This window comes from Raphanus sativus, chromosome 4 (assembly GCF_000801105.2).
Source record: "Raphanus sativus cultivar WK10039 chromosome 4, ASM80110v3, whole genome shotgun sequence".
Taxonomy (NCBI): Eukaryota; Viridiplantae; Streptophyta; class Magnoliopsida; order Brassicales; family Brassicaceae; genus Raphanus; species Raphanus sativus.
The window spans coordinates 9,513,859-9,540,850 of NC_079514.1; the positions used below are offsets into that span (position 1 = coordinate 9,513,859).

Genomic DNA, 26,992 nt, shown 5'->3' on the forward strand with positions numbered 1-26,992 from the left:
CCAACCTTTTTCAATATTTCAATGACGCTAGTTAGTCTCAATTGCAAACGCCAAAACTAATAAACTCTCAGAGCTGGAAAATTGATCTTGACATGGAATATTTTTGACACAAACACAGCCAACTCCAGCCAAGCATCTGTGTCAAGATCCAAACCTTTTCGTTTTCCTCCAATCTAAAAGACTCTATAAATGTATGTACGTGAGTATGTAACTAACTTTACGAACTCAGTAACCAGATTAAGGCAATGGAAGAATCAATAGTAGCATTTTTATTAGTTTAGAAAAATTAAAACATAATCAAATAATTAATATATACTGATATTTTTTTCTTCTTTTAGAAACTCTCATGGTTTCAAACCAATGGAGCTGCTCTTACATGCTGAAACCTTAAAAAAAAAAATTACAAAATCAAAAGGTCTATTGATGTTTTTGGTACATAATTATAGAACACCTAAATCGTTTTCGCTATTTTATTGAATACAATCTTATAGTTTCGGATACTAGTTCGAGGTTTGTTATGTTATAGTGTGAAGCTGCTAATACATGCCTTTAATTGGATGCTATTTGAGATGATCTGAAGTCAGACGTGGCAATCAAATCTGACGACAAAAAAAAACGAACGTGCGGCTCCAAGTATGCTTTGAGATAACCTTATACAACGTGTTGAGGTATGAGATCGGTCTGAAGTCTGTTGTCAAAGAAGCATTCAGCTTTTTGGAATTAGGACAAGATTTGCGGAGTTTCACTGCTTTAATAATTTACCGGAGCGGAAAAATTCCAAGACAGCATTAACAACTTCTGGTCCTATAATAGGCCACATAGCCGTGAAAAATTCTGCGGAGTACCTGTCCGGACCACCTGTTTTATTTTTAGGCAGAGAGAAGAAATCTTTATTGATGTCAACAGGTGTAAACTCTTTCTCAAAACTTGCAGCCTGATCAACTGAGCATTTAAAATCAAACAACAGGTTGAGGTCGCTCTGGATAAACAAGGGAGGAGTCACATAACTGCCAAGAAGATCAGAGAAGTAGTTGACGCATAGCTCCTGTATACCAGCCTGAGAGATGATCCTATCCCCGGTCCCAGAAATCAGAAAATGAATGTGGTTCATGGCTTGACGCGTAGCAGCATATCTATGAAAGAGACTCGAGTTTCCATCACCACAAGAAAGCCAGTTGATGTGCGATCTCTGATAGAAAAAAAAGTTTCAGCGGCTGATAGCTCTTCCCAGTCGTGAAGAGCCTGCAACTCTATCGAAGCATTAGACGTTGATGGAAGGGATAGCATTGTTGACTGGCGCCTGAAGAAGCTTCTCATGCGCCAGGGCAATCTTCTTTTCTATTCCTGAATAATTATTCTTGTTAAAGTCCCTGATCACTTTCTTCAACAGATTGAGCTTCCGAGACAACCTAAACATAGCAGAGCCAGTAATATTGAAAGAAAACCAGTTGACACAGATTCAATATTTTTAAAGAGAAAATTATAGAAACGAAAGGGCTTTTTGAGTCTGGCTCTGTCGGGGTCAAGTGTAACAGTAATGACGGCATGATCCGAGAAGTCTGGTCCGCCAACAAACACAACAGATGAAGGAAAGGCTGAGTACCACTCGTCATTTACGAGACTCCTGTCGAGCTTTTTTGCCAAGGGAGCACTTTTACGCTTGTTCCACTATGTGAAAGTGATTCCCCTGAAATTTAAATCATCAATGTTAGCATCTAAGAGACATTGATTGAAATCTCTTATCCTCTTGTCGCTGTTCAGAGTAGGGACCAAAGAATGCTCGGAGGGGGCTCATATTTGATTAATGTCTCCCAAGATCAACCATGGTTTGGAAGACATCCCAGTTGCAGTGGCCAGTGATGAGATCTCGGACCAGATCAGCTTGCGTTCAGCAGGATCATTTGAAGCGTAAACAGCGGAGATAATGACCGTAGTAGCCTGTGTAGCAGATGATTGAGATAAAGAAGGCCAAGTGACCTCAACCGTGATCAGTTGAAGAGACTTGGAAATAGTAGTAACTAGTAGAGAAGGGTGCCAGACAAGCCAAATTTTCTCAAGAGGAGAGAAGCCGTAGTTATCTTCAACAGACCAATCCAGGAAGAGTTGTGACACAAATTTATTCATCTTGAGATGCTTCACATGAGTCTCAAGAATGCCGCCAAAAAGAGGAGAAAACTTCCTAAACCATTTACGTAATCCACTGCGGTGGGAATATTTATTTAGACCGCGTACATTCCAGCAAAAAATGTCTGTTGACATAAAAATCAGTTTTGTTTGGGACTCATGCCCTGATGTCCTCTTTGGCCCGATTGCTTCAGACCTGAAAATTTCTTCAGACCTGAAAAATTAGTATTGTTTTGTTAAGGATTGATTACTAAGCAATCATGAACTATATATTTGGTTAGTTGCGATTTGAGAATGTAGCCAATACTTTTGATTAAATAGTAAAAGGGTGTTTGATTCCTGAACATGTTTAGATCGTGTTGTTTTGAAAAAAAAAGATCTATATTCCAAAATCTTAACTAAATATGGACCGTACGATCATTTGAATTTCATCTTGTACAGAATAGAATAAACTTTAAATCAAAACTAGTTGGGCCTTACTCTTTGTCCAGGCCTTAATACTGGGCTTGACAATCTCAATTCGGTCAAGCTTCCCCACTGAACCAGAACAACCCCAAATTACATAACCGGAAACGGTTTAAGAGCGAAATGTAGAAGATTCTCATTGCCACATTCGTCGATTTGGGGATTGAAAAGTTCCGAACTTAGATGGATGATTACAATCAAAATGTGAAAGCTTCGAGCAGAAAGAGGTCGTGGTGGTGTTCGAGAAACCTCATCGAGTTTCTCGACTCACTCGGTAGAGATATCACAAGCATGATCTCTGAGAATGACGTGGCAACGATTATAACGAACTATATCCGCGAGAATCATTCAACGGCGGAGAAGAAGAGGAAGATAAAGACGGTGGTAGGTTGCGACGAGAGGCTGCGTTTGCTGTTCGAGAGACAGGAGATAAACTTAGTCAAGCTCCCTGATCTGGTAGCCAAGCATTACGGTGAGAATCAAGAAGAATCAGATGAGATGGCTAAACAGGTGAGTCCTGCAACTTTACTTACACTGGTGCTGTGTTTATTCTAGTGCTTCTGATTTATTTTAGTTTCCTCTAAATATCCGTTGACAGGTGGATATGGAAGAAAAGGTTCCAAGTTTGTATGGAGATGTGACAAAACATGTATGTTGCTGCTAGCTTGCTCTCTGTTTGACATGATATCAAATACAATACCTCAAATTCATTTGCATCTCTTTTTTTTATCTCACATTTGGAAGTGACTACCATCTTTAAGATGATCAATCAAATTCCTGGTTGTTTGTTATTGTGTACGAAGCTGCATCATAATGTGAATTTTTTATTGGTATCGCATGATACCATGATAACAACAGTCTAGGCTATTGCATGAAGTTGTTGGTGAAGAACTTGATCCTGAGTGTGTAAATGATGATGCGAAACTAGAAAGTGGCTTCATCGAACCTAACTCTGAGGCTTCCTCTGAGGCTCATCAAAGTGACAAAGAACAACAACCAAGTGATTCACCAGTTTCTACCATCCAAGAAGATGGAGAAAACCAGCCAACATTGACTGGTTCTGCAGGTGTGTTCCCATCCTTTGTATCTAGTTCATAGGAATCAATGAATCATGTTATCCGTTTGTGTGAACTGCAGGTGACAGAGATCTCTATGGAGAAGCCTTCGAGTCGCCAGCAAATGGCATCACACATAACAAGGACTCCATCAGTGAAGAAGTAGAGATGATTGTTCTCGATAACAAACCTCAAGCTCAACCAAACCCTATAGAGATCATCCATCTGATCGACGATGATGATGATGATGGTGATGATGATGCTAACGAGGACAAGAAGAACAACCGAGACGATCAGCACTGCGATCCAACGAAGGTGTTGTGGTTCTATGAACTCCCTAAAGGGCAAACACATGGACCATTCTCCATCACAGATCTCAAAAGGTGGAACGACAATGAATACTTCGCTGAGATCCCAGACTTCAAAGTGTGGATGAGAGGAGAGAGCGCAGAGTCTGCAGTGTCACTAACCAAACTTCTATCTTATGCTAATGAGGACAAGAACAACAACCAGGATGATCAGCATTTCAATCCAACGAAGGTGTTGTGGTTCTATGAACTCTCTAAAAGACAAACACATGGACCATTCTCCATCACAGATCTCAAAAGGTGGAGCGACGATGAGTACTTCGCCGAGATCCCAGACTTCAAAGTGTGGATAAGAGGAGAGAGCTCAGAATCTGCAGTGTCACTAACCAAACTTCTATCTTATATATCAAAACTTAACTGAAAGTAACTTGAAAAGCTGTTGAGAAGCAGTTGTAGCTGATAAAGATTCCAACTTTTTTTTTGTTTATTCAAAAAATTAAAATCTCAATTCGCTATTACAGATAATACGTGGGAATAATAACAATGATTGTTAATATATACAATTAATTTAAAAGACAAGGTCAGCACACTCACCAGTTCTCGCATTAAAAAAAAACTGACAGCGACACAGAGAGAGAGAGAGAGAGAGAGAGAGAGAGAGATTGGTTGCTTGAAGAAGAAGACCACGACAGGAGGGAGGAAAGTTTCGTTTTTTTTTTTTTCGTTCCAATCCATTTCTTTATCGCGTGATTGCGAGAGAGATTCGTCCTTATCATTTGCTCGTCGCATTCATACCATTTCTTCCAAATCTACACGCTTTGAGATTCATTCGTGTGAGATTTGGCTCTGTGAGTGAAGAGGAGCATGAGAGAGAGAGGAAAGTAGAGTCCTTTGGTCAAGTTTGATTTTGGGATTTAGTCAGGTTCCGAGTAAAAGGAGGGATATGAGGATGGAGAACGGCCATGAGGACACATTTTCCCAAGTGGGTATTGAAGATTCTTCGGAGAATGAGTTCAAAAACGATAACTTGTTGCAGGTCATCAAAGCTGTTGAAGCAGCTGAAACCACCATCAAGCAGCAGGTCTGATGTCTCTCTCTATTTGGAATTTGATTCAGTTAGTACTGGAACTCTGTGTAATTCATGGAATGGCTTGTCTGATTTATTAGCTTTGGGAGAGAAAATTTGAACTGAATTGTATCATCTTGTCTCTTACTATTTGTACGTTGATGGTTCGATTCCAGTGTGATTGGTTAATTTATTAAGGAATCATTTGCCACTAGAAGATGAGACAACCTGTACTGATGGTTTTTCTTTTGTTGTTGTTTGTCATCTAAGATAGTGTTCTTTCTCTAAGCAGGTGGAGGAGAATAGCCGCTTAAAGGCTGAACTTGAGAGAAGTATTCTGGAACTCGCTAAATATGTAAGTATATTGCTTATTAATTTTCTTTTCTTTTCTGGTTAATGGACTGAGTATTTGGCGATATCTTGAGGATATTTTTCTTTTAAGTTATTTGTGATTGACATGCTAGTTTTGCTATCTTGCCTAGAAATCAGATGAATCCTTGCCCCAAACATCTAATCTCGGAGATCATTCAGTTGACTGTAAGCAAAGTGTGATCAAAGCTTCAGATGGTGATTCATCAGGCATGATGGTTGTTCACTCCCACGCGAATGCTAACGGCCAAGAAGCTACTATGAGCAATCGTTTTGAAAGGCGCTCTGTGGAGAATATGGTTAATGGCATTGATAGAGGAGCTACAGGTGGTGCTGGTCCTTCTCAGTTTTATTCACCGGCTACAGTATTATCATCTCCTATGAGGTACTGAAATTCAAAAACTTCCACTCTGCCATGTCTGTTAATCTGATTGCTCAACCGAAGTTTAATTCCTGATAGAACGCAGTTGGAAGGAGAAAATGACACACATATCAATTCATCTACTCATCGATTAATGACAGTTGGTGAAGTAAATGATTCTGGCAGTGCTGGGAAGCAGGTCTCCATCACACTTTACTACATCTTGATTTTTCTTTGTGCGAATGAGAAAATTTATTTGCCTGACTATGTTCCTATTCAGGACCTCATTCACAAGATTCAGGAAAACGAACAAGAAATTTTGCAGTTGCGGAGATATCTTACTGACTGTTCTGTTAAGGTGAGTCCTGATAGACACGAGAGAGAGATCGAATGTCGCTTAGATTATGGTTCCTTATGGCTCTTTATGTTACTTACTTTTGTAGTTCCTGGGGATTTATCGGTAGATAAGTTGGAAGTATATAGATGATTATGGGTTCCTGTCTAGTTTTTGTCTCTCTGTAAGTGAACATAACAGTAAATGAAAAAAACGGACCAATATGAGTTTGCAATAAACAGAGTAGGGGAAAGATTGGCTTCCTGCTACTTAGAGACATGAAAATATCTTACTCTGTTTCACTGGAGAAATGGCAAACTCCGATTTCATGCAAACAATTTTTTTTTTATGTATGCTTCGATAGAGGGCAAAACAAACTCAAAGAGTAAATGACGTAATCAAATCTATAGCCTTTTATGTTTGCCTTTGGTTCATCCTTTGCATCTTATTTGTTGGTTTTATGCTAAATCAGCTGACTAACATTTTAGATATTTTGTTAGGAAGCTCAAATCCGCAATGAAAAATATGTTCTGGAAAAGCGAATTGCCTACATGCGTCTGGTTGGCCTTTCCTTCTTTTTTATTTACTTATCTGTTTATTTCATCTCATACTAAATCTTTTAAAAATTTGGAAGGTGTTTAGGCGCTCAAATATTTTTGTTGTTGTAAACCAGGCATTTGATCAACAGCAAGAAGATCTTGTTGACGCTGCATCAAAAGCTCTCTCTTACAGACAAGAGATAATTGAGGAAAATATACGCCTAACATATGCCTTACAGGTACTTTCCTCTTGTATTGTATCTATTGTAACCCTTTTTGGGTGGGCACGCACCATGAAATATCTTCAATTTCCATACAGTTTTTACCAGATTTCAAAATTATTGAATTTGCAAAACTAAGCCTTTCTGTTTCTCCAGGCTACACAGCAAGAGCGATCTACATTTGTATCATACTTGTTGCCTCTTCTATCGGAGTATTCTCTACAACCACAGGTTTCTGATGCACAGTCTATTGTTAGCAATGTGAAGGTCAGTTCCAGTCTCTCTAAAGTGCTGTTTCTTGTTATCTTTTATGGTTTTATCAGTACTTTTGTCGGAATCTAGAACCAGTTCACACCCGTTGATAGTCATAGAACCAAAATAAAATGCAGACAATCTTTAGTATTAAACAGCCTCATGAGTACACTATTGATGGCCTTCTGTTTCCTCTCAGTGGCTTATTTAGAAACAATGCATCGTTTTTAGTAATGCAAATGGCCATTTGAGTTCATTTATGGGGTATCCTATCATTGATTAACAGAGCGGTTAACAAAGTTTCGAGCTTAGAGGATAAAGAAGCATAACCACTTGCTGTCCATATGAGGAGTTTTGGAGAGGCAGAGAACATAGAAAATTTGGATAGGAAGTCAAATGACTGATAATATTCCTTTTTTCAAAAAAGTTTATAGTGAAGTTTTTCTTGCATTTTGTATAAAAGTAGTGATTAGTGAATGACATTTATAGCTATGGTTATTTGTCTTCAGGTTTTATTTAAGCATCTACAAGAGAAGCTCCTTCTTACTGAGGTATGTTATGCAGGCATGGGCATTTAAATCTCTGTTTCTGCCTCATTTGCAGTTACAGTTTATTCCTAGTGTAGAATATACTGTATTTCCTACTGACATTTGATAGATGATTCTTTCTGATTTTTTATTAATGCTCTAGACAAAGTTAAAAGAGTCAGAATATCAATTAGCACCTTGGCAGGCCCCATCTCGCGCAGCTGGTGTAGCGTTAACCCACTCAGTATGTTCATATTTCACAGTGTTAGATCACAAGCTTGAATGAACTGAGTCTTAAATTACTTCTTGTGTTTCCACCAGGCGAAGGATTCCCTATATTCCAATGATCAAGCAGCCACAGACGGGGGTTCAAAGCGCTGGAATCAAGATGAGCCAAGTAGCTCAACTTTGGGGAGTTACCATCTTGATGATCCTAATAGGTTTTCATCTCCGGTGAACGGGTGAGTTTGTCACTGCAAAGATTCTTGTTCCAAACTGTATGCAAACTGCGAACATGAAGCCTTTACATGTAGTTGGTAGAGTATTGAATATATGGATTACCTAATTGCTATAATAGGTTGGGTTCCTTCACTTGTAAATCATCCAAATAACTACAAGCAAAACATTTAGCTTCTTTCCTCTTTCTTAGGGCCGGGCCTAATCCGGAGGGATGACTTAGCTACCCGCCAGGGGAGAAAAAGGAGTTACTGCCACATGTATCGTTAGGAAGGAACAAGTCTGTGACATCTTGCCTCTTTTGTTTGTCATTGATCCTTGACTCTTAAAGTTGTCTTACAAGTCCTCTTTGTTGGGTCTTGACGCATAAAACACGCTGATTTTGACTTGACTGTTGACGCTTGAGTCTTTCCTGTTGGCCTTGAAAATTCCTTTGTTATAAGCCTATTCTTGCTATCTCTCTTCCTACACGTTGAAATAAGATTTTCTTTTGTAGGCTTAGTTTTTCTAGTTTTCTGTTTTCTCTGGGCGATATGATAATCTCAATTCTCAAAAGAATCAGATTACTCATTAGGCAGATCAGGTGTTGTTCTTTTCTCTGTATCGTTTTTGACTTGATCCGAGGTGACATTTTATAGATCAATTGACTGTATCCTTTTTGAATAGGGCTATATGAGTATGATCAACCTTTTTTAGTGCTCTCTTGGTTGTATGCACTGTAATCATTTGGGATGATGTTGAATAGTTAGATGATAAATTGTGTTTCATGTGTACCAGTCAGTCGGCTGCCTTTGAGACGCCTCGGCAAACGGTTACTAGTGGAGATGAATCTAGTGGTTGGAAGCAAGTAGACGAAGCTCCAACAAAGCATGTTAAATTTCGTGAGCCTCCCAGCAAGATAGTTATGGACGAAGCAGAAGGACAGTCAGATACCAAAAATCCACCATATGTCCCTGCGTTTGATGATCCTAGCACCTCAAATTCTCCTATTTTGCCCCCCGTCCGTGAAGAACCATCGTCATCTTCGGAGAGTAATGATTTAAAATCATAATGGCGTATTATTATTAATGCCATTACGTTACGGCCTTTGACTTGTTTCTTTATTTTGAACAGGTGAAGATGATGATGACCCGTTACCAGGTATAGAGGATCTTCAAATTTCAGGAGAACCTTATCCTGGACATGAGCTTCAGGCTTGTGGTTACTCCGTTAATGGAACAACAAGTTGTAACTTTGAGGTACGTACTGAAGAGAAGAAGACGGAAGCGCTTTTCTTACTTTTTTTTTGTTGAGTTGCACCTAATATATACCTTTCTCTCTCTACATCAAACAGTGGGTGTGTCATCTTGAAGATGGATCTGTGAATTACATTGAAGGTATACATCTACCTCCCCTGCTGACGATATTTTTCTATTCTTGAAGTTTCCCTCTCTCTCCCTTTTTGTTTCTTTTAACTTGATATGGAAATACAAACTTTTTCAAATGCAGGAGCAAAGCAGCCAAATTATCTTGTCACAGCTGATGATGTTGATTTATATCTTGCTATTGAAGTTCAGCCTTTGGATGACAGGAACCGCAAGGTTAATATCTTTGTATATGAATAGGATTATTTTTGGAGTAACTGTGTTCTGTGAAAGCATTGTGATACTTCTAGAATCTTGGTCCAGACTGTAGTTCTTTAATGTGGTTTTCCAGTAGTCATTTGCTTTACTTTCTGATTTCAGGGGGAGCTTGTCAAGGTCTTTGCCAATGAAAATCGGAAGATAACTTGCCGTAAGTTTATCTATCTGTGGTTCCCTTAAATCTGAAGTATTCCTTGGAGAATAATGATAATATTCCTTGGAGAATTGAATGATAATATAGGTTAACAGTAATCTTCTTTTTATGTTCACAGATCCAGAGATGCAGAGGCATATAGAGAAGAATCTTCATAGTGGTCATGCTTCATACAAAGTTTCTGTTTCGGTATAACATTTTCCTTTTTGAACTTTTATGTTTGGGCTAATGTATCTTTTTGGATTAGTACATCACATGCATGTGGCTTTGAACAGACTGGTTTCCTAGATATATGGGAAGACGCTACGCTGTCTATAAAGAGAGAAGGTTACACTATCAAGTGTAATAACGATATCATAGTTACTGAGAAGTTCTCATCTTCTTCTACTGCTGTAAGACTTTATGCGGTTATCTGTTTTTTTGTCCTTTCTTCTCATTAAAATAAGTGCAGTTAATGTTAATGACGTTTTCTTTGGTCGGTTTTACATAAAGAAATATTAAAATCCTCTTCTGATACCTCTCTAGGTAACAATTCCGTTTGGGCAGCCTGAAGAATTTGTTATAGTTGCTTCTGATGGTAGTAGTGAATGTTCCTTGCGAGCAGATAACGGATCAGCAGACCTTAGCTGGTAAGTAGGAACTTAACCTTCTTACAAAGAGAAAACTCTGAGCCTGAAAATGCTTAGTTAGGTTCAAAATAGTAAGTAGTTCAAAAGCTTATTCGTACAATCAGCACATGCATCTCAGTTTGGTTGGTCCATTGGGTAGTGAGCTTATATGTAATCTTGATCTGGATTAATCAGCATATGTTTGTTTCATATCCCATTAGAAGCTATTGATGTTCTGTTTTCTTTGGCAGCTCAAGAGATACAATAGTACTCACCCTGAGATTATTTAGCATGAGGGTAATAAATTCACTCTCTCCCTTTCACTATGTTCTCAACAATGCAAAGGTCACTTATATTCTGAGTTTGCTAATTTTGCAGGCTCTACAGAGAAAGAAGGGAAAGAGGAGAGGATTTTTATTTAACAAATGAGATTTTTTGTATATAATTATTATTTTGAGCTCTGGCTTTTAACAGCTTTATATATTGAGCAAAAAGATTGCACCCCTTTGTTTTGTAGCCTTGTCAATCAATTTGTTCATGAGAGAAAACAATATTTGTCCCTTGTTTATATAATGAAAATCCAACTAATATTACATTTGATCACCTCCAAATATCACTGCTCTGCAGGCACATTACATTCTATTTTGTCCACCTGTTTGATCACACTAAACAATTAGCCACAGCGGCTTTGTTACGAAGATGAATAGTAAAGTTTTAAGGTGATATGATACAACAACAATGAAGTTACATATAAGTAAACATATATTCAGCTGTGTCTGAATTTAGGCCGCACAGTGATAACACCTGGTCTTGTCTCATCAAACCTGTACCTGATAAAGCAACATTCCATCACTCAGCTAGTTGTTTATACTACTAAAGAAAGTCAAAAGAGATTTTGTTTTTCACCTGTTATCTTCAAAGAAAGTCTTCACAGCTAGAGGAAGTGAAGCATGACCGCGACTGTGTTTACCAATACCTACAAAGGACACAGAACTTCGCTGTCAAATATCAGTTCCCCTGATCACTTCATCAGCATAAAATCGGCATACCTGTTACAACCTGCAATGAGTTCCTTAGCTCTCTAGAAGAAGCTCTTTGACGGTCCAGGCCTTCCACATCTAATCTACCACAAGGCTCTTGTGACGGAGATCGCAGAGCTGCGTTCTTTGACCTACCTCTATTTGGTGATACCGAACGGTTCACTGTGAACTGACGTTCGATCCTTTGCAAACGTTCTTGTAACACTAGAACAGCTTCTGCTGCGTGGAGACCATGCAGGTCCAACTTCCATATGTCGTTATTCCTGTTTGTTATGCCTAAGATCTTATTGGCTGCCTCAGCATTCAGTTTCTCAGCTGTTGACCAATCCTCTCTTGCTTTCTCTGAATGCTGCTTCGCAGACACATGGTCATTTCTCATAAAAGCATTTTGGGCAGCTCTAGAATGGTTTGAGGCGGATCTGTTTAAAAAGAAAAGGAGAGCTTCTCAAAATAGGTGATGATGATGATACAGCCTCATCTTCGATAAAAGCAGTTAAGTTTGGAAACTAAATTCAAAACATGACCTTTGGATTAACTATCAAACGTAAATGATATACCCTCAGCATAAAGAGGATAGAAAGGCCTCTGTGTAGTAAGTACCTCATCATTTTCAAAGCATCCTTTCGATGAGTCAAGTAGAGGTCGTCTTCTTCCCATTCAGGTGCTGTAGGAATGGACTGAAGCCGCTGAATGATACTACCTAGGTCAGAAACATCATCATCAGGTAGCTTTTCACTCTCATATGCATTCACCAGAAACGAACTTCCACCATTCTCTTGCAGATCATACTTGCCAGCATTCTCACATGTAGTAGAGCTTGCAGCCATATTCACCGAACTTGTGACAGTCCTCCCAGATATTCTATGTTCGGATTGTCTATTAGTTGGAACCTCAGCTTCCTCGTTGTTACTTTTGACTGCTGAGTGATCAGTAGAAGCCATTCCTTGCATAAAAGCTAAGGCCATCTCAAAGTTATCTTCTGTGGATAACAATATATCCTTTATCAAGCTATCATCAGCCCACATGTTCATCTCCTTCAGCTTCATGAAGGCCGAATCATGATGACTCGTTGGAGCCAACGAAGGGCTAGGTTTGCTTCTGCAATCCTTATTCTCTGTCAGTGCTGGAAACTTCGGAGGAGGTAAGAGCACGGAAGAGAAAGACTTTTCAGAAGGTTCGTGATTTCTTCTGACCATGTTTCCTCTTATTACATCTAAGGGCGGTGGATTATTAACACTAGTTGAAACAGGCGGGAATGGATCATCCTTAATCTCGCTTTGGTGACCTTGTCTTTGTCTCTGCTTGAGATCAAAGGCAGTCCAACCAGATGATTTACCTTTCATCCATGACATGTTTTGTGTTTGTATTATTATTATTATCTCCCACAGCAGCTGATCAATCTCTCTCACTTTCCATTACATTGATACTTCAAAAGCCTTTCCCTGAGGTCAAATAAACTGCAAAAAAAAAAAAAACCAAAAAAAACTCAAAACCATACAAGATGAAAACCTAATCTAACACACCAGACAGTTTCCTAGAAAGTTTGAATCTAACATTCAACTTAAACCCCACTCATTTTCTGCATCCATTAAAAAAAGTAGTGCCTTTATGGGTAAGGCAAAAAAAGTCAAATCCTTTTAGTATTGTTCTGTAGAAATAGATTTAGACAAAACATAAAAAAAAAGTGAGAGAAAAACAACAAAAACACACGTGATGATGGAAAAGGCAAAATATTATTAACTGCAATCACGACACGAGTAAAACACAAACTAAAAGCTAACACGTCAACGGAGAAAAATTAATAACGAAAACCTAAAAGCGGACGGAGAAGGTGGACTAACCTATGGCCAATGAAATCGAGAGTAGTCCACGGTTTGAATGTGATCGGAGGGATAAAAGACGGCCGGTAATAAGATTGACGGAGGAAGGAAGGAAAGCAATAGAGAACTTTTTTGTCGGCGAGGAGAGAGAAAGAAAGGCTGCAAGTTGTGCATTTAATTACGAAACTGACCTTCGTCGTTGGGGATTTTTTTATTAGTTATTTTCGCCTCGATGATTGGTCACCTACCCCCTAATTATTAGACTTGTTTCCATTGGCCAATATGGGTTCACTCATCGGAAAGACTACATAAATGGGCTATGGTTGAGCCTCTACGGCCCATATCAGTCCGAACTCGAAAACCTACTTGGGTCGATTCTACTGATAATGCATGCATGCATGCATGCACACCTTCCGGAGCTTTTTATAATTGCAAAACACCCTCAAAGTGGCAAGTTGATCACCTTTACTCTTCGTTGCTTAGGATATTACTAGTGCTCAACGATTGATTTTTTTTTTTATATTTGTTATGTTTTTTTAGTAGTTTTTGACTGATTTTCATGTGGACAATTTTATGTTTTATGTATGTGAATTTATTTTATTGCTATGTGTAGTTGGAAGTGTACCATGTATCTGGACTAATAACAGTTTCACATCCAACTGCGACTATATAAATTTTAGCAGACGAATAAAATGTTTTTTTTTGTCTAAAAAAATATAGAAGGAGATTGGGCATTTGAGCATACTCTCTCTTATAGCCGGGGGAGCCAACTTTTACTGATATCATTTATATATAGCATAAAACACTCGTTCGACCAGGTTTTGAATCATGACTCATGAGCACAACACTACCAATGCTTACGATTAAACCAACTTGTTTACCACGTCTTTGGTGGTTGAATAAAATGTTTTGTAACATCGTAGAGTATAAATTAGAATCACCAGAAGAAAACAAACCAAAGAGCTTAGTATATACTATAGAAACCATTGCTCTGTATACGTCTCATGATTTCTAGAATTAGGGAAACAGCGATTTGCAATGTTAAAAGATATACAACTGATGTATCATTATATCCTAACAACTCCAACAACATTAATCATGTTCTTTATGGGTTATACAACTGATATTATATCCTAACAACTCCGACAACATTAACCATGTTCTTTATGTGAACGCCGCGACCAGCGGCAACGGCCGAAAACCATGGCAAACACACAGCAAAATTCAACACTGATCAAACAACACCAGCCTGTATTCTTAACGATGCGGTTGACTGAGAGGAGTAAAAAAAACGCTGAATATTCCAATTATTACTCATATTTTGTACTTCGGACAATTCACTAGCTGACTATTTTAATCATTCTTTGGAATTTGTTTCCGTCACAGTGTATTTTCTTTGTCGTTGCCACTAGTTGGGCGTTAACGAGAAGAACAAGGCTTTTTCATACAGTTTAAAGTCCTCACGGTGCCTAAATAAGATATTAGTACTGATATCTAAAACTAAAAGAGTCCATATCAAGAATTTATAAAAATATATAAAATAAACCCATATCTTCTATAACCTCCCTTCTTTGTCTGTTTGTCACAATGGATAAATGGTGATATAATATAATAAACACGTGAGTATGATTTATTCTCTATTTATTTTCGACTTTTGGAAGTAATTGACAGAATCTCTAAGCAGATAGACAGTTCACCTAAATCAATCAAATGGTATGGGTTTGGCATAAAAGTCATCTCGCACCCATTTCTCTTCCAAAACTTACGGATGGGGCATGGTCGAAAAATTGACCGACAATCCAATGAATCACTTAACCATTTCTTCTGACCTAAGAGAGTTCATTTTAATAGTATTTATAAACAACAAATCAACAAAGATGGTGACAGAATTACATGAGCTAGTTTGTTTTCAGCGGTCAATAATGTTGATTAACATTTAAATCATGATTATTTTACTACAATTTTATAAGATATAATGTTCAATCATTGTCCTAATATGAACAAAAGAAAGCACTAGTATTAAGCTCTCGATTATATCAACACACCAGTTTTTTGCATTTATGTTTTACATTTATGGTGGTCGCAACTGTGATGTGGTTTTCACTTTACATGTAAATCGAGAAAATAGAATGGTGAGATATACAAACTAGACATATTGGACATGTCACTATGTAAAATTGTAAATGCATCTTTACTCAACGCTAGGAAAAATGTAAATCGATGGAAACAACATAAGTAGATTACAAAGCTGAACAAGGGTGGTAGTTGGATAGAGTAAATAGGCTTTCGTATCGGCATTAATGTCTTCTGTAGAAATGAACTAATGCGTGCTTCACTTTCCACCGAACTTACTCAACAACTTATCTTTCCTAGGAAATAGCAAACATAAATTTAGTAGTATGAAATAACTATTTTGTATTTGGCACTTAAACTTAGTGACACAACTTATCTTTCCACGTTTTAAGCTCTTAACACAAACACGAAGTTGTTGGGAACACTGGATTATAGTGAAAATAGACAAATCTCACAAATCATTTTCTAACACCAACGTAGATTTAAAAGCATACCTTGGAAATACATTATTAATCGATTTAACTTACTAATAACAATTTCATTAAGGATTTAGGACAACATGAAGTACTAAAAGAAGACAGAATGATCTTTTGATGTAAACAAAAGATAAAAATACTAAGAGGAGATTGAAGCCACGCGCTCCTCAACAAAATCCTTAATCTGCTGGATTAACTGACCAGCCTCCGGCAACTCAGGAAAGATATAAAACGCATGGAACATGTTTGGATACTCGACTAGTGTTGCTCTCTTCCCGGATAACTTTAACCACTCGAAGTAACTTCTCTGCCAATCCTTCAACGGGTCGAACCCGGCCACCACCACCATCGTATCCGGATAATCCAGACCCGATATGTCCACAGCGCTCGGTTTCGCCGCCTCGTGGTCCCGGTTCGCTCCCTCCGGCAGCATCGCCCTCCAGCACCAGTCAGTCCTCTCCGGCGAAACCAGAGGCATTCCGACGAGGCTCTTCTCCGCCTCCGTCCTCTCTTCTCCGCCGAAGAACGGCTGGATCGAGATCATTCCGACGAGCCTCACGGCGGCGAAACAGCGCTCGCGGCAGACTCGGATCGCCACGTTGTGCGCGATGTTCCCGCCGGCGCTGTCTCCGGCGAATAAGCACCTCGACAGATCGGCATTCGCCGGGAGAACCTCGCCGCGATTCTCCTCGAGGAACCTCACGACGTCGTAACCGTCGTCGTACTGAGCGGGGTAACGGTGCTCCGGAGCGAGACGGTAGTTGACGGAGACGACGTAGGCCGGTAGTTTCCTGGCGAAACGCCGGCACACGCCGTCGTAAGGGTGAGCGTTGGGGCTGAGGAAAGCGAAGCCTCCGCCGTGGAAGAACACCACGACGGGGACGCGGTCTCCGGAGACGACGTGTGGAGTGAAGAGACGGAACCAGAGGTCGCGAGAAGGGTCCACGACGAAGTCGGAGGTGGAGACGGAGTTTATAGGCTTGGGGTTGGGAGGTGCGCGGAAATCGAAGAGGCGGAGGAGACGGCGGTTGATGGAACCGTCGGAGCGTTGAGCGTTATCGGTGAAGGTGTTGAGAAAGGCGATAGCGATTCTCGTTTTGAATGGTATCCTTAGCTTCTTTTGCTTATCCTCTGTCGTCATTTTTTTCAATGAGGTTAAGTGTGATTCGAACTTGTACTTGGACTACTTGTATATATGCTACCAAATAGATATTGCCAGCTGTGAATTTACGTTTTTTTATCGACGTATAAAGGAAATGGTTACAAGTTACAACCCCCCATGGAAATTATGGTAACGTGTGAAAGATATCATCAAAAAGATAGTAGAAAATATTTTAAAAACTACATTATGGTAAATGGCTCAAGTAAACACTGTTTTCTTGTAGAGTGTTGTTGCAGTCATCTGACTCATATCTACATCAACATATGGCCAGCGTTATGGAGTCTCAGAGAGCATTGAATTCTGATATATTAGTCAATGTACATCTTGCAGGAGACACGCAATTTTATGTCAGAGGGTGAATCAACTAATTCAATTTCGTTGATTTATATGTCAATAGCAATAATGGTGTCACGGTGAAGGAAAACAAGGACGAATTTATACTTTGATACCCATAATAATGGCACAACGAATTGAAGTTTCAACTCAATGAGCTACCATCTATTAATGTAAATACTAAATACATAGAAAGAACAAACCAACTCTTTAGAATTCATGCAGCAAAAACTATCCAATCCTGCACTTCCCCTCATGATCCGTTTGTTGTTCTTTAAAGTGATGATAAGTATCCGGAAACTAGAGATGTTCTGTCACTCCAGCTGCGCTAACACATGCTTTGGGAAGTTGGAATATGAGAGCACTTATCTCGGGGAAACAATTGCAAAAGCATGGCATTCTACCTGTGACTTTTTTTTCGGTGAAATCAACATAGTCCGTCTGCTATACGTTTTAAAACATGCATTGTTACATGTTCAAGGTCTGGATGCAAAGAAAGATGTGTTTGATACGTACATGCATGTCAAACATATAAAATTTACTGATTTTGCAGGCATGAAAAAAACTAAAAATGTGAAAATTAGAGTCCGAACGAGGCGACTCTTTCTCCGAGCATCGTGCCCTAAAGCAGTTTTTTTTTTTGTTGCCCTAAAGCAGTTTCATGCATGAAGTGGCATATCGGAATGAAAAAGCGGTCTTCCATGTGAAATTTGAAGCTCTACAGTTTTTCTCTTGTTATTTTTTGGATGATTGTCTTCTGAGTATTTTGGGCCTGGGCTTTGGTTGGAATACATACAAAACATAGTGTCATTAGTTACCATAGTGTCATTAGTTACCATAATGTCATTAGTTTTAGTCTTTAGGTTCACCAACCAATAGAAACTTGTCATTTTAGATTCAATATCTTTTAATTAAGGAAACAAATAATTTGTCAAATTATATTATTTTTTCAAAATAAAATTTAAAAATAAACAAAAATAGTATATAAAAATGAATTAAAAAATTAATGTTTTCAACAAAACACTAAACCCTAAACTCTAATACTAAACCCTAAACTCTAATCATAAACCCTAAACCCTTGGGTAAACCATAAACCTTTGGAAAAAACACTAAACATGTTGTCAACAAAACACTAAACCCTAAACTCTAATCATAAACCCTAAACCTTTGGGTAAACTCTAAACTTTTGGGTAAACCCTAACCCTTGGAAAAACACTAAACATTTGCATAAATTCTAAACTATAAATCTTAAACATTAAACTCTAAATCTTATAAATAAATATTTTTTTAAAATAATCTTTATTGAGAACTATTGTTATTTTTATTTATTTAATCTTTTTATTTATTTTAAAAGCATAATATAATTTGGCAAGTTATTTTTGTTTCCTTAATTAAAAAATATTAGATTTAAAATAACAATTTTCTATTGGTTGGTGAAGGAAAGTGTGTTGATAAAACAAGCCAATTTTTTGTCCTATGCAATTTAACACAAAGATTAGGATTAAATATAATTGAATTTGTACCTTAGAGTTCTGATAATTCCACAAAAAATAAAATAAAAAAGATATCAAAAGGCGCGGTCATCTTCACAATTAATGACGTCACTCATCAGTGAAGAAGTCTAGGGCTTTAAGCTTCATACTCTAATTCACAATCAAAACAGTCCCGACATATTCAGCTCCGTCGCTAACGCCGCCTGTACCGTCGGCATCACATTAACCTTCAAACGCCGTTGGTTTGCTCTTCCCCACAGGCAAGCTCCTTTCGAACTTCCTCTTAGTTCCAAACTCGCTTTCGCATCTCTCCAGCGATTTCGTTAATAATAAGCATCAGTTTTTCGAATTTTTTTGATCGATCCTGAAATAGATGATCTTTTGTTGCATCTCTGTGATTGTGAAAACCCCCCCTAAGTCTTTCAATATTTTGTGATTTGGGTTCGTGATGATTTTCCATTTCGTGATGAGTTCCGTAATAGAAATGTGAAAGCAACAATCTTGTTTTGTGTGTGTGTGTGTGTGTGATGTTAGGGATTCTCATCTGAGAGAGAGAGAGAGACTAGCTAGGAGCAATGGGTTGGAAAGCTGCTGAGAAACTCATCAGACACTGGAAGATACTTCGCGGTGATAATGTGAGAGTGACTCACTCTCTGTTTCGCTTCTGTTGCTTTGCTTACGTTGGTTTGTTTGATGTTTTCTTTTTTTTGTTTAAGGTAATGATTATCCGCGGGAAAGATAAGGGCGAGACGGGAACAATTAAGCGTGTCATCAGATCCCAGAATCGTGTCATTGTTGAAGGCAAGAATCTGGTGAGTTACTTATCAATCTTCATTTGATTCTTCTCTTTAACTTGAACCATCGATTGGTTGGTTACAAAAACGCCACAAAGCGGGTCTAATCCTGTGGATTTAGCTGCCTTGATGTTTTGAATTGTTAAAGTTTTAGTTTTGAGTCCTCTAGCTAAACTCACCGTGAGACTGTGTTTTCTACAGCTTGTGTATGTTTTTTCTCTGATGACTTTCTTCTGTATTCTCAGATCAAGAAGCATATAAAGGGAGGTCCTGATCACGAAGGTGGGATTTTCACGGTAGAGGCTCCCCTTCACGCCTCAAATGTCCAAGTTGTTGATCCAGTCACCGGGTATGTATGACATGACATCACTCTCTCACCAATTACGCGAGAGATTTCTTATATTTCTAATTATGATTTATCTTTTCTACCTCAGGAGGCCTTGTAAGGTTGGTGTGAAGTACCTAGAGGATGGTACAAAAGTAAGAGTGGCCAGAGGCACAGGCACATCTGGTTCCATTATTCCTCGCCCTGAGATCCTGAAGATAAGGACAACACCAAGACCCACTACCGGTACGTAGAATCTCTCCACTTCTCTACACATTGCATTTTTCTCACCTGTAGAATGCCATGGCTGGAGTCAACAGTGTTCGTTTGCTATATATATTTGAAACCTATGTGTTACATGTTCAAATAACATCTCACTATGCGCATTCCAGCTCTCTATAGGATTTGGTAATAGTTTGCTTTTCTTACAGAGGATCTTTCATTTCTTGTTTTTGTTTGCAGCTGGCCCTAAGGACACCCCAATGGAGTTTGTTTGGAAGCAGACATATGATGCTAAAACTGGAAAGGGCATGCCTGATCTTTGAGTAAAACCTTCTTCCTAGAATGTTGATGCTCCCAGAAGATCCTTTACAGTTTGATTTGGTTCAAAGATCTGAGAAATGAGATGCTGTTGAACAAAGCTTTTGATTCTTTCTTTTTCGTTACTCCTATGAATGTTTTCAAGGTGTCAAATAAAAACCATATGGGGATAAAGATTTGCAGTACACAAAAGTCTTAAAACACAAAAACAAAAGCTATAATAAGTCTACAAATCGTGTTGTTCAACAACATTAACGAAATATAAAACTCTATAAGTCGCTTAATTCTAACCATAATCACTACAAACCTGTGTAGGCGATGAAATTGAATAAATTTAGCCCAATTGGAAAGGAAAAGACAATTTGATTTTCTCTGGGTCTCCAATAAATGAAAAGGAAAAAATAGAGGACTGATTTGTAAATAAATAGATCCGTCTTGTCTAGTTAATAAAGAAAAGACTCTCTCTCTCTCTCGAGGTTTTATAAGATCCAAAAGCAGCTCAGAAGAAGAAGCCGACTGACTGATTTTACCTGAGATTATGGAGAGATTACAGCGAATCTTCGGCGCCGGTGGCGGTCTGGGTCACGCATCGCCTGATTCTCCGACACTCGACACGTCGGAGCAAGTTTACATCTCTTCTCTCGCCCTCCTCAAGATGCTCAAGCACGGTAACAAAATCATCCATCCTCATCTCCAATTTTTACTTTCCTTGTTCTTAGGGTTTCCAATCGAGTGAGATCTAGCTAGGGTTTATAAGATTATCGATCTGTTTGTTATCTCTCTCCAAATTAAGTTAATTTGAAGAAGATTATTGATTGTTGTGATGGTTGGGTGGGGCTACAGGAAGAGCTGGAGTTCCTATGGAAGTGATGGGACTGATGCTTGGAGAGTTCGTGGATGAGTACACTGTTAGGGTTGTTGATGTTTTCGCTATGCCTCAGAGTGGTACTGGTGTTAGCGTCGAAGCTGTTGATCATGTCTTCCAGACTAATATGCTCGACATGCTTAAACAGACTGGAAGGTAAAGCTCTCATGCTTCTTCTCTACACAGTTTTGTACTTTTACAGAATCTATTGTACACTTTTAATGAGTCTTTCTACATCGAAAATTTGTTTTTTGATATTTAATTATCATTTTTGTGCTTTTCAGACCTGAGATGGTGGTGGGTTGGTATCATTCACATCCTGGATTTGGATGCTGGCTTTCTGGTGTTGATATTAATACTCAGCAGGTAATGTATTGTTTTTTTTTTGCTCAGTTCATACTTGGTCCAATGCAAATGCACTGCTCCTACGCTGTAGAATGTGTTTCCCTTTGTGTCCTGTACCTTGTTGTGGTTTAGGGTTTCCATCGGAGAGTTAGGTGTCTATAGAGTTTAGATTCGTTTGGTGTATGCTCATCGTTGAACATCTTGTGTGCTTTTTTTAGAGTTTTGAAGCTTTGAACCAGCGAGCCGTGGCAGTGGTGGTTGATCCGATTCAAAGTGTGAAGGGGAAAGTGGTCATTGATGCGTTCCGCTCGATAAACCCGCAGACCATTATGCTTGGGCAGGAACCTCGTCAAACGACGTCGAATCTTGGGCATCTGAACAAACCATCGATCCAGGTAAGGGATCACAATAGTGAAACGTGTTTTTTAAGATGGAACAAAGCAAAAGGTTGACTCTGATTCGTACTGTTGGATACTATTGTGCAGGCCTTGATTCATGGATTGAACAGACACTACTATTCTATAGCCATCAACTATAGGAAGAACGAGCTGGAGGAGAAGATGTTACTAAACCTCCACAAGAAGAAATGGACAGATGGTCTTACGCTAAGACGCTTTGACACCCACTCTAAGACAAACGAACAGACTGTTCAGGTAATAAAAAAACGGGTTATTTTGAATTATTTTCATTTGTTCAAACATGTAACATCACATGTTCATTGACATTGTATCTCTCTTGTGTTTAACAGGAAATGTTGAGCTTGGCTGCTAAATATAACAAGGCGGTACAAGAGGAGGACGAGTTGTCACCGGAAAAACTGGCGATTGTGAATGTGGGAAGACAAGACGCAAAGAAGCATCTGGAAGAACATGTTTCCAACTTGATGTCATCCAACATTGTTCAGACACTAGGCACCATGCTCGACACTGTTGTCTTCTAGAGAACTTGTTCACTTTACCAGCCAGGAGTACTCTGCTTCAGTCATTTTGGCTGGAAAGTTGAGCTTCGTTCTTCTGCATTTCTTTTGTTTCTGTTGAATCAACTCTTTATGACTTATCTCCTAGCAAGCATCTGATAAGATTTTATTGTACTATGTGACTTCGTTGATCGTTCTTTTCATTAAGGCTATGGATTGATTTCTGTTCTTGCAGTTATTCAATTTTTTTTCTCATTTTTAGAGTTTAAACTGCAACTCTTGAGTGTTTGCACTTAGATAAACTCGTAAATGGGTTAAAATTGGTTGGTTTAAGAACTAAACTGTGGTGCTCAAAGTTTCAAAATGTGAGGTATCAAAACGTGTAAAGTGAGTGAAAAAGGAAAGGACCCGCACAAAATCTACGTTATATTCCACAGCAAAATATACAACAAACTGTGCTACGAGTTGTGAAGACATGAAGTTCATGTTAAGAAGCAAAGTAAAAACCAAAGACTATTAGAGCTTTCAGCATTCTTCGTGGATCAAACAAGTCCAGCTTTGAACACCAGACCAATCATTAAAACAGAACACACTGGTTTTGGGACGACAAATCCTTGATGAGTATAGGGGCTGTGCTCAAAACTCGGTGTCGAAACAAGTCATGAACACCTTTGAGACCATGGTCCTTGCAAAAGGGATGTAGCTCAAGCTATACCTGCAGTACAAGATGAATGCCGGCTTTTGTCAGTGTCACAAACTCAAAAACCATATAAGTAGCATTCCGTTCATCAATGCATTCCTAGTTGGATCTAACATATGTTTCGATGAGTAAATCATGTATCTGCATTATGACTGCATGCATAAATAACGGGAAACTCGTAGAAGTTGGCATACCATATTAGACCAGAGAACTCAAGAATGATAGCAAGTAGCGTCAGCAGCTTGTTACGAACCTGTACAGAAAGAAAATGGCAGATATGTATAACAAGGCATTTTCACTCCCTAGTTTTGACTTTTTATCATAGTAAACCTTTTGCAATGTTCATTTTTATTTTCTATGCAGTAGATTAAACTAAGATACACAACTTACATAGAGAGCGCAAAACAAGGCAATGATAATGCTGGCAAGATACAAAGCAGTAGCGTAGATGCGAGCTGGGTCAAGCATCATCGTCACCTGCCTCTGTGGGCCTATAAGGAATGCTGTGCTGCCATACAAAAACGACATGGAACTTAAAATCTATGGGTAGAGAGAGTAAAACAGTTGAAATGGATAAAATACTTGTTCACAGAGACTTGTAATGTTACAAGCTAAATTTAAAAAAAAAAAAATCCAATACGGACCTCCCAAGTGCCATCAAATTTCCAAGAGTGAATGTGAAGCCAAACTTGATCGGATTGAAGAAAACAAGCATTGACTTGAATTGTCAAACATGTAAAAAAAAGATAAAAGAGTTAGGAGACGAGAGTTATAAAGTTCATACATGATTTATAAGTAAATGATTCCTTTCAAAGTAGGATAGTTCATGGATGAGAGTTGTAATTGTACTAACCAAAAGAGTACATGCCAAGCCAGCTGACAAGCAAATCGCAAATCCATAGAATCTCTGCTCTCGTGGAAACAGACGGAGAAGAACATAGAGCATATTAGCTTAAGATAAAAACCCAATTCAAGACACTCAAAGAACAGATTCATGTAAACGAGATCGTACTTTAGAAAACTAACCAAAGTATATATATCTTTCCAACTAATTAAACTTTTTATCTAGCCACTTCATTTGTTATTCCAGAAAATACGATCATCCTTCTACTCCCTAGTATATCAAACTATACATTGTGGGACTTAAATCGAAATTCGAGCACATTATCTCTAAAGGAATAAACGTACTCAACTTCATTATGAGATATAATAATACAAGAAACAGCCAAATGCAGATGACTTGATCCAACCAAGTAAAAACACAATTAGTTAGTTAGTAAACCTGTTTGGTAGTCAAAGCGCAATTGCGATTAAGATCTTCCATGAAAGAGAGAGAGCTTTCTTCTTCGGCAGCTCGTTCCTCGTCTTCAACCTCCATACCCACCAACATCTTCATCTTCTCAAAAGCCTGATTCATCTTATCCATCCTCTCTCTCTCTCTCTCCCTGAATTCTTAGCTCTAAATTACTAGTTGCTGTGTTAGATCTATTGCTTCTTGGTCTCTCGAGTTGTGACAGCAGAACTGTTAAGTTTGATTGGATCTCTCTGCACAATTACGCCATGTATAGAGAATAGTAGAAAACGAAGGGGACGGACGCTTTTCCTTTGCTTTAGTCCGTGACTCGTTGGGGGAGATGGAGAAAGACCCATTGGGCTTTTCACCTCAAAATTTGAGTGGGCTAAACTTTTGGATTCATTAAAGGCTGCATTTATTAGCTTTCTCCATTATATATTTTTCAATTTAATTCCTATAAAAATGGATTTTGTTACCTACTGTAAAAGACATTTATGGTCTTATGAGTGTATAAGGTTTTGTTCTTGTTTTCTTCAGTATAAAATAGTCAATATGTTTTCACTGAATTATTTGTATACATGTTAAGAAATAATATGTTAACTATACACTGACTGATATATCTTAACTAGAGGCGGAGCCCCGCGCAAGCGCGGGGATGTTAGCAAAACTGTAGTTTGTGGGATTTCAAATGGTCGATGGTGGTGGTGTGTAGAGTTAGAATAGAGATGTAAAGGTTGGAAAAATGTAAGGAGTTGTTTGAGAATAAGAGGTTTGTTTGTACTTGTCTTATTTATTACAATCCTTGTTTTTTTCTCTGTACTTGGTACATCATGTTCTTTCTCAGAATATTACACATATAATGCATTTCATTATAGAGTCCAGTTCCTTGCTTGACTTGATAAGGCCTTTTTTTGTCAAAGATTCTTTCAATTTCATAAATTGCCACCAAGCAATTACATCAATACAGAGACTCTGCTGCAAGTTCAGAAACAGAGACAACCACAAAACACCCCCAGCTAGCCTTGAAGCCAAGACCCTATCACCCATCAACCCAAAAATTGCAGGTTACAAAATTTCATTAACAAAGAACTCAAATAAGCAGGAGGGCGACGAACAAATTCACTCTTTGAGCAATGAAAAATGCCCATGTGCTTTTTGGTCACTGCTTTCAACATAAACTCCTGCACTCCCATCAATTCTCTTTTCAGCTTTGTTTCATGGAATAGGAAAGAGGGCCAGGCTTCTGGTCGTTGCACTGCACCAAACAATTCCTCAAACTCTCCTGAAAAATGAAACCAATTTGTCGATAACCACAGAAAAAATAAAAACAAATTTCTTGAAACTTTCAGTTTGTGAAAATGTAATCTATTTCGTATTAAAAGGTGGTCAAAATTTACAATTTTATAAAGTAGATTGGGCCTTAGGGTCAAACCTTTTAACAGACGTAGAAGAAGTTCAATTTGACATATCAGCGATATGATTACCCGGTTTGTTTCTGTTATTGGGCTATGTCGTACAATTAACTGATTTGAGCTTCGTCTTCCTCAGACCATTCATCGGAGACTCGGATCTGCAATTGAAGTTCTCGAGGACACTACCTTCTCATCAAAGAATGTAGAGTGATTCCAATGGATTTACCATTCTTGTTGATGTTTCCAGAATCCCAAAAGTGGAGGAGCCGAGCAACAATGAATTAGAAAGATCTACTTTTCAACAGTGGAATCGCGGACTGGTTATTTGGGAAACGACAGCAGGACACAGACACTTACGAAGGGTTTTTTAGATTGAAGATTGCCTGTGAGAAGATCCTTCCTCCTCTTATCGCTCTCTAATTTATAGGGTTGGAGGTGAATTGCCAGTTTACTTTACACGGGAAGGGAGACGGAAAGCTCGAAAATTCTTTAAGGCTTTAATGGAAAAAACATTTATTGGCAAATTTATGAGGAATTAAAACAAACAAAAAATTAATATATGAATCATGAAAGATTTGGGAGGTAAAGAGTCGAGGAAGTTACGTGAAGATCCAGAGAGGATGAATCTTCGAGAAGAAGAACAATGTTGCCCTTATCTAAAACGGAGTTTGATTGGCTAACAAATGAAAAGTAAAACAATAGAGCATGTTCTCCAGATTACATAAAACGTCAAGCATGTTTTCCAGTTTCACATAAACGCCAAACCATATTTTAACTGGGCCATTTGCTAAATGCTTATCGGGCTTTCAAAAATGCTTGGACGCTGCAAAATAATTAACCAGACCATAATTCAAGCTAAATCAAGAAGTAAAATCAAACCAGTCTCGTGGGGTCCACAAACATTTAAAAGATGCTGACGTGGACACCTTGAGAAGAGAGAAAA

The 26,992-nt window shown here is 38.5% G+C and overlaps 6 protein-coding genes and 1 long non-coding RNA gene across 11 annotated transcripts; 3 read left to right on the forward strand and 4 right to left on the reverse strand.

Annotated features, from left to right (window-relative positions):
- The first annotated feature begins 4,576 nt into the window (after window positions 1-4,576).
- Window positions 4,577-11,056, forward strand: LOC130511829 (uncharacterized). 2 transcript variants are annotated; one of them, XM_057009541.1, is made up of 21 exons: window positions 4,577-5,033; window positions 5,311-5,373; window positions 5,501-5,772; window positions 5,848-5,947; window positions 6,029-6,106; window positions 6,583-6,642; window positions 6,756-6,860; window positions 6,999-7,109; window positions 7,604-7,645; window positions 7,785-7,865; window positions 7,943-8,082; window positions 8,855-9,108; window positions 9,191-9,315; window positions 9,411-9,453; window positions 9,566-9,657; window positions 9,802-9,850; window positions 9,972-10,042; window positions 10,129-10,245; window positions 10,379-10,482; window positions 10,713-10,758; window positions 10,840-11,056. In XM_057009541.1, the coding sequence occupies exons 1-21, from the start codon at window positions 4,896-4,898 to the stop codon at window positions 10,888-10,890; spliced, it is 2,142 nt and encodes a 713-aa protein (XP_056865521.1). In that variant the 5' UTR covers window positions 4,577-4,895; the 3' UTR covers window positions 10,891-11,056. The 2 variants fall into 2 exon arrangements, with proteins under 2 accessions (XP_056865521.1, XP_056865522.1); XM_057009542.1 differs by having other exon boundaries at window positions 5,508-5,772.
- Window positions 11,004-13,547, reverse strand: LOC130511830 (uncharacterized). 4 transcript variants are annotated; one of them, XM_057009547.1, is made up of 5 exons: window positions 13,343-13,547; window positions 12,102-12,958; window positions 11,521-11,920; window positions 11,368-11,437; window positions 11,004-11,285 (listed from the first exon to the last, which is right to left on the reverse strand). In XM_057009547.1, the coding sequence occupies exons 2-4, from the start codon at window positions 12,851-12,853 to the stop codon at window positions 11,396-11,398; spliced, it is 1,194 nt and encodes a 397-aa protein (XP_056865527.1). In that variant the 5' UTR covers window positions 12,854-12,958; window positions 13,343-13,547; the 3' UTR covers window positions 11,004-11,285; window positions 11,368-11,395. The 4 variants fall into 4 exon arrangements, with proteins under 4 accessions (XP_056865527.1, XP_056865526.1, XP_056865524.1 ...); XM_057009546.1 differs by having other exon boundaries at window positions 11,004-11,291; XM_057009544.1 differs by having other exon boundaries at window positions 11,511-11,920; window positions 13,343-13,545.
- Window positions 13,548-15,917: 2,370 nt separating this feature from the next.
- Window positions 15,918-17,038, reverse strand: LOC108816217 (probable carboxylesterase 18). Its single transcript, XM_018588786.2, has one exon. The coding sequence runs from the start codon at window positions 17,009-17,011 to the stop codon at window positions 16,010-16,012; it is 1,002 nt and encodes a 333-aa protein (XP_018444288.2). The 5' UTR covers window positions 17,012-17,038; the 3' UTR covers window positions 15,918-16,009.
- A 1,922-nt stretch (window positions 17,039-18,960) lies between these two features.
- LOC130510556 (uncharacterized) lies at window positions 18,961-20,727 on the forward strand. The gene is made up of 6 exons (XM_057006977.1): window positions 18,961-19,118; window positions 19,393-19,493; window positions 19,575-19,670; window positions 19,898-20,001; window positions 20,087-20,223; window positions 20,440-20,727. Exons 2-6 carry the CDS (start codon window positions 19,434-19,436, stop codon window positions 20,520-20,522), a joined length of 480 nt encoding a protein of 159 aa, XP_056862957.1. The 5' UTR covers window positions 18,961-19,118; window positions 19,393-19,433; the 3' UTR covers window positions 20,523-20,727.
- Window positions 20,728-20,990: 263 nt separating this feature from the next.
- On the forward strand, window positions 20,991-22,871 carry LOC108848489 (26S proteasome non-ATPase regulatory subunit 14 homolog). The gene is made up of 6 exons (XM_018621873.2): window positions 20,991-21,185; window positions 21,361-21,538; window positions 21,667-21,748; window positions 21,946-22,122; window positions 22,213-22,380; window positions 22,476-22,871. Exons 1-6 carry the CDS (start codon window positions 21,056-21,058, stop codon window positions 22,665-22,667), a joined length of 927 nt encoding a protein of 308 aa, XP_018477375.1. The 5' UTR covers window positions 20,991-21,055; the 3' UTR covers window positions 22,668-22,871.
- Window positions 22,872-23,048: 177 nt separating this feature from the next.
- On the reverse strand, window positions 23,049-24,935 carry LOC108850217 (uncharacterized). Its single transcript, XM_057009754.1, has 6 exons — window positions 24,626-24,935; window positions 24,197-24,250; window positions 23,988-24,061; window positions 23,734-23,851; window positions 23,538-23,596; window positions 23,049-23,358 (listed from the first exon to the last, which is right to left on the reverse strand). Exons 1-6 carry the CDS (start codon window positions 24,767-24,769, stop codon window positions 23,280-23,282), a joined length of 528 nt encoding a protein of 175 aa, XP_056865734.1. The 5' UTR covers window positions 24,770-24,935; the 3' UTR covers window positions 23,049-23,279.
- Window positions 24,936-25,448: 513 nt separating this feature from the next.
- On the reverse strand, window positions 25,449-26,719 carry LOC130510661 (uncharacterized). The gene is made up of 3 exons (XR_008944373.1): window positions 26,653-26,719; window positions 26,070-26,544; window positions 25,449-25,919 (listed from the first exon to the last, which is right to left on the reverse strand). It is a non-coding gene; the product is annotated as an uncharacterized LOC130510661 (long non-coding RNA).
- Window positions 26,720-26,992: the final 273 nt, after the last annotated feature.

Coding starts and splice junctions, on each gene's coding strand:
- LOC130511829 (XM_057009541.1), top strand. CDS start 4,896: ATGAGGATGGAGAACGGCCATGAGGACACATTTTCCCAAGTGGGTATT. Junction 6,861..6,998: donor GCCTAACATATGCCTTACAG/GTACTTTCCTCT, acceptor CTGTTTCTCCAG/GCTACACAGCAAGAGCGATC. Junction 10,043..10,128: donor CATACAAAGTTTCTGTTTCG/GTATAACATTTT, acceptor GGCTTTGAACAG/ACTGGTTTCCTAGATATATG.
- LOC130511830 (XM_057009543.1), bottom strand. CDS start 12,853: ATGTCATGGATGAAAGGTAAATCATCTGGTTGGACTGCCTTTGATCTC. Junction 11,921..12,101: donor GATGCTTTGAAAATGATGAG/GTACTTACTACA, acceptor CTTTTTAAACAG/ATCCGCCTCAAACCATTCTA. Junction 11,292..11,367: donor ACTTTCTTTGAAGATAACAG/GTGAAAAACAAA, acceptor TTGCTTTATCAG/GTACAGGTTTGATGAGACAA.
- LOC108816217 (XM_018588786.2), bottom strand. CDS start 17,011: ATGACGACAGAGGATAAGCAAAAGAAGCTAAGGATACCATTCAAAACG.
- LOC130510556 (XM_057006977.1), top strand. CDS start 19,434: ATGGGTTGGAAAGCTGCTGAGAAACTCATCAGACACTGGAAGATACTT. Junction 19,671..19,897: donor TTGTTGAAGGCAAGAATCTG/GTGAGTTACTTA, acceptor CTGTATTCTCAG/ATCAAGAAGCATATAAAGGG. Junction 20,002..20,086: donor GTTGTTGATCCAGTCACCGG/GTATGTATGACA, acceptor TTTCTACCTCAG/GAGGCCTTGTAAGGTTGGTG.
- LOC108848489 (XM_018621873.2), top strand. CDS start 21,056: ATGGAGAGATTACAGCGAATCTTCGGCGCCGGTGGCGGTCTGGGTCAC. Junction 21,749..21,945: donor TTGATATTAATACTCAGCAG/GTAATGTATTGT, acceptor TGCTTTTTTTAG/AGTTTTGAAGCTTTGAACCA. Junction 22,381..22,475: donor CAAACGAACAGACTGTTCAG/GTAATAAAAAAA, acceptor TGTGTTTAACAG/GAAATGTTGAGCTTGGCTGC.
- LOC108850217 (XM_057009754.1), bottom strand. CDS start 24,769: ATGGATAAGATGAATCAGGCTTTTGAGAAGATGAAGATGTTGGTGGGT. Junction 23,852..23,987: donor AATTTGATGGCACTTGGGAG/GTCCGTATTGGA, acceptor TTTGTATGGCAG/CACAGCATTCCTTATAGGCC. Junction 23,359..23,537: donor GAGTTCTCTGGTCTAATATG/GTATGCCAACTT, acceptor CTTGTACTGCAG/GTATAGCTTGAGCTACATCC.